Source organism: Pterocles gutturalis, unplaced genomic scaffold, assembly GCF_000699245.1.
Source record: "Pterocles gutturalis isolate BGI_N339 unplaced genomic scaffold, ASM69924v1 scaffold37383, whole genome shotgun sequence".
In the NCBI taxonomy this organism is placed as follows: Eukaryota; Metazoa; Chordata; class Aves; order Pterocliformes; family Pteroclidae; genus Pterocles; species Pterocles gutturalis.
In genome coordinates this window covers 366-4,329 of record NW_010119278.1, presented here as the reverse complement: position 1 = coordinate 4,329, position 3,964 = coordinate 366, and the positions used below count along the sequence as shown (strand labels likewise).

The 3,964-nt window shown below is 38.6% G+C and overlaps 1 protein-coding gene across 1 annotated transcript; it reads right to left on the bottom strand.

Moving 5' to 3' along the window:
* Nucleotides 1–858: 858 nt before the first annotated feature.
* Nucleotides 859–3,514, bottom strand: RAN (RAN, member RAS oncogene family; the record flags this gene model as incomplete). Its single annotated transcript, XM_010076524.1, has 5 exons — nucleotides 859–1,293; nucleotides 1,395–1,565; nucleotides 1,974–2,161; nucleotides 3,211–3,336; nucleotides 3,430–3,514. Coding segments are annotated over 5 exons (615 nt in total), but the record flags the coding sequence as incomplete, so codon positions are not given.
* Between the last annotated feature and the right edge of the window lie 450 nt (nucleotides 3,515–3,964).

The window sequence follows — 3,964 nt, the reverse complement described above, 5'->3', positions numbered from 1 at the left end:
TTAAGAAACCAAAAATACAAAACTGAAGAGTTCAAGGCTTCATGTACTCAAACACTACTGAAAAATGGTATCTTAAACTTAGTTTTGTTTACTAGCAGTACTAATATTGACCAAGATTAATCTCTACAAGATAGTGTTAAAAGTTGACATTTTCCACCATTTGTGCTGTAATAAGCTAGAGTTTCAAATTAAGAACTTGGTGCAGTTACAGTAAAGTCTAGATATTCATATAAATGTGGTTTTAGTTAATATGCTGTTTTGTAGCCAAGAGCTTTTTAGCTCAAACTACAGCTGTTTTCTAGTTAGTGAGTTTTAAGATGCTTAGAGAATATGTTTAATCAGCTATAACTCTACTGAACGATACTCCATGCAAAGATACAGCTTTTAAGTCATCTAACAACCTAAATGCCATTTGTTTCTGGCTACTAATAGAGAGCTCTGTGAAGGCATGTTGTAGAACATATTAAAAGTTAGAAAATTGAAAGATTGTATCTAACGGTAGCATATGCAAGCTGAACTACACACTTTTCTCTCAAGACACCCTGCAGACCAGACATTCCCGTTTGCATGGGAATGCTGATCCAGTCACACTTACCAGTCAAGCGTTCACTGCTTTAGTTTTACCTAGCAGTTAGTCCAGCTCTCCTTAGGTGCTTTAATTATATGCTTCCAGAAACCAAGGGAAGGTTAACTGTTAGCTCTGATTTAGCAAGAGGAGCATAACATGAGAAGCAGGAGGAGAACGGAGAACAGAGAATGAGAAATGCAGTAGACAACCAAGTGTTAGCCTCAACTGAAGAACAGAGGAGTTCAGTTCAATGAGTTTTTCCTAACAATGCATGAAAGTTCACTTGCTTAGAGATACTTGAAATACAACTTTATTGTCTAAACAAAAAAGAATGGGAATGACAGAAACAAGATTTACCACTTAACACTCTGATGTGACTGCAGCAGTCTTATATTTGAAACTCAAAAGGGGAAGTAATTGCAGTCCAAAACCAGCTAAATATGCAGGTCCAAAATGTGAAGTTTTTTGTTTTGGTTTGTTTTCTTTTTTTTTCCATTTTGTTTTGTTTTTTTAAACTGCCACATTCACTCCGAAGCCCATTCATCTCTTTCAGCATCCCAAAAATTAAGCACATGTTCTGCTCAGCTAGATAATAAAGTGGCAAACACGCTGCACCACTGACATCACAGGACAGTTGCCTATAAAACTAGACTTCTGACGCTGGGCTCCAGCTTCATCCCTCACAGGTCATCATCTTCATCTGGCAGTGCAGTGGTTTGAGCAATCTGGAACAAAGGAAGTTACAGTTAAGAACTGTTCTTCAGTTATTTGCCCCAAACACCAGCTACGAGGCAACTATTTGACCTTTGTGCCCTGTCTTGCTCACCTGTAAGTCTTGCTCATACTGTGCTGCCAGTGCTGGGTCCATGACAACTTCAGGTGGTGCAAGAGCAGGCATGGCAACAAACTCCAAGTTAGGATCTCCAATTAGCTTTCTAGCAAGCCAGAGGAAAGGCTTCTCAAAGTTGTAGTTACTCTTAGCTGAAATGTCGTAATACTGTAAAAAAAAAGTACATATTATACATTAAAAAAAAAGAGACACCCTTCTAACTGCTATCTAGGGCATACAAAGATTAACATGCACATGATCAGCTCTACTTTTACCTAGTATTCTTTTCAACCATATGACTTCTGTTTATGCTCTCAGAAGGAGTTATGATCTAAGTACCTAGAAATGTAGTTTCAGGCAAACAGGCAGAAATTGATAATTGAAAAGCAAGGTATCCAATCGGATCAAAGACTGCGCTTTCAGGAGGCAACAGAGCACCTATCTTTTTCCTGTGACTTGATCTACTTTAGTCTCCCTTCTGTGTCATCTGATAAGATTCTGAGCAGTGAAAGCCAAATGTACACAAGCTCAGACAGACTCAACAAATTTGATTCCTACAATCTCACACCAACATACCTGGAGATTCTTCTTCCTGTGGAAGACAATAGATTTCGCCTTGACTTTTCTGTCCTTAATATCCACCTTGTTGCCACACAACACTATAGGGATGTTTTCACATACTCGCACCAGATCTCTGTGCCAATTAGGTACATTCTTGTAAGTAACTCTTGATGTTACATCAAACATTATGATGGCACACTGAGCTACAAAAGAAGAGTCAAGATTTACATCAGAAGTAAGTACTTCCTTAGAAGATGGGAGAAAGAAAGAAGAGGTACCCATAGCAATCCCACATTAGGGTTAGGTATCTGCATTAACTTTTCCCTCTCAGGTTCACAGTTCTGAGATCCCATCATCTGTTAACAAGTTCAATACATGAGTCCACAGAACTCAGCCCATGGCCATGTAACCTCACATCTTCAGTGACCAATCTTAAACTGGTTTTATCAATGCAACTGTCCCCCTGAGCAGCATGGTGTTGCATGGTAAGAAAATATACAAGGATTACACAAGTCAACTTTGATTTTCACAAATACTTCACAGAAATTAGTTAACACCTATGTAACTAATCTGGGGCATCCTATTGAGGCCTTCAGGTAGGTTGAGAGCTTGTAGTCCACATTTCAGGATGAAAAACTGCTCTGGACAAGGGCAAAGAACACAGGGGCTTGACTTGATCCTGATACTTCTAAAGGAAAAGCAACAATGTCAAACACTAATAATTCCTCACAAAATTTGCAAGATATGCAGGTGACTGAAGCATGCACAGAACCAAGCTTGACTAAGCAGAAGTTAAGGGACTCCAGCAGTACTTCTTTAGAAAGACAACTAGACTCCAGCATGGAGATGTACAACCCCATCATCATACCTAAGATTTTACAGTTTGTTTGAAGTCCTTGCCTCAGCACAGTACATTAACACAGATTCAAATCTGTACTAACTGACGCACATCTTTCCGCCTCTAACCACTGAATTTCATCAGCAATATTTATCATTTAAGGTGCACCTTTACTCTTCATTAATACGAAAGCCTACACTAGTATACTCAAACACAAAAATCTTAGAATATTCCTACATCTGCACAAGTTGCCTAGCAAAGGAAACTGACATATCTACATGAAAAGTTTGAAAACCCAGAAACCAGCTCATCACTGCAAGCCACACTGACAGCTTTCAGAGTGGCCAACATGAATGGAATGAGAGAGTGAACTGTAAGAGGTACAGAATATTCCCACATACACACACTTCTTACCTTGGATGTAATAGCCATCTCGCAGGCCACCAAACTTCTCCTGGCCAGCTGTGTCCCATACGTTAAATTTAATAGGGCCTCTGTTAGTATGGAACACCAAAGGATGAACTTCAACACCCAGCGTTGCTACAGTAATAAGAAAAAGCAGTGCACTTAGCAAGTCATGAATTGTACTTTTAATTGTAATGTATCAGATCATAAACGTTTCTTCAGACATACCTACATACTTCTTTTCAAATTCACCAGTCAAATGACGTTTTACAAATGTTGTTTTACCAGTGCCACCATCACCAACCAGGACAAGCTGTTGATAGATAAAGGTAAAAAAGTCAGAGCAATACACTTCTGGAGGTATTGGTTATTTTAGTGTAAATACTAGTTATCAAAGACCTTGGTCTTACAACACGCTGTACAAAAAAAGACTGAATTCCCCATGAAGTAACTCACTGTACTGGGACACAATTTGTTAAGCCTATCATGCTGTAACTCTAGTCAGACTTATCTAGTTCCTATAGCTAAAAACTACAATACACTGTGAATATGGTTCTACTAAACCACAAGTGACTGAGTTAAGAATAGCTACGGTTTTCAACCTGAATGTGACCATATTTACAGAATTTGTTTAAGCACCCAAGTTCAAGAAACCCAACCAAACAAAAAACTTCAGACACTACTAACAACTGGAATACTCTAGACAAGTATTGCAAGAAACACAACTAACTACTTTTCATGAAGCAGTATTAAGGACTTATGG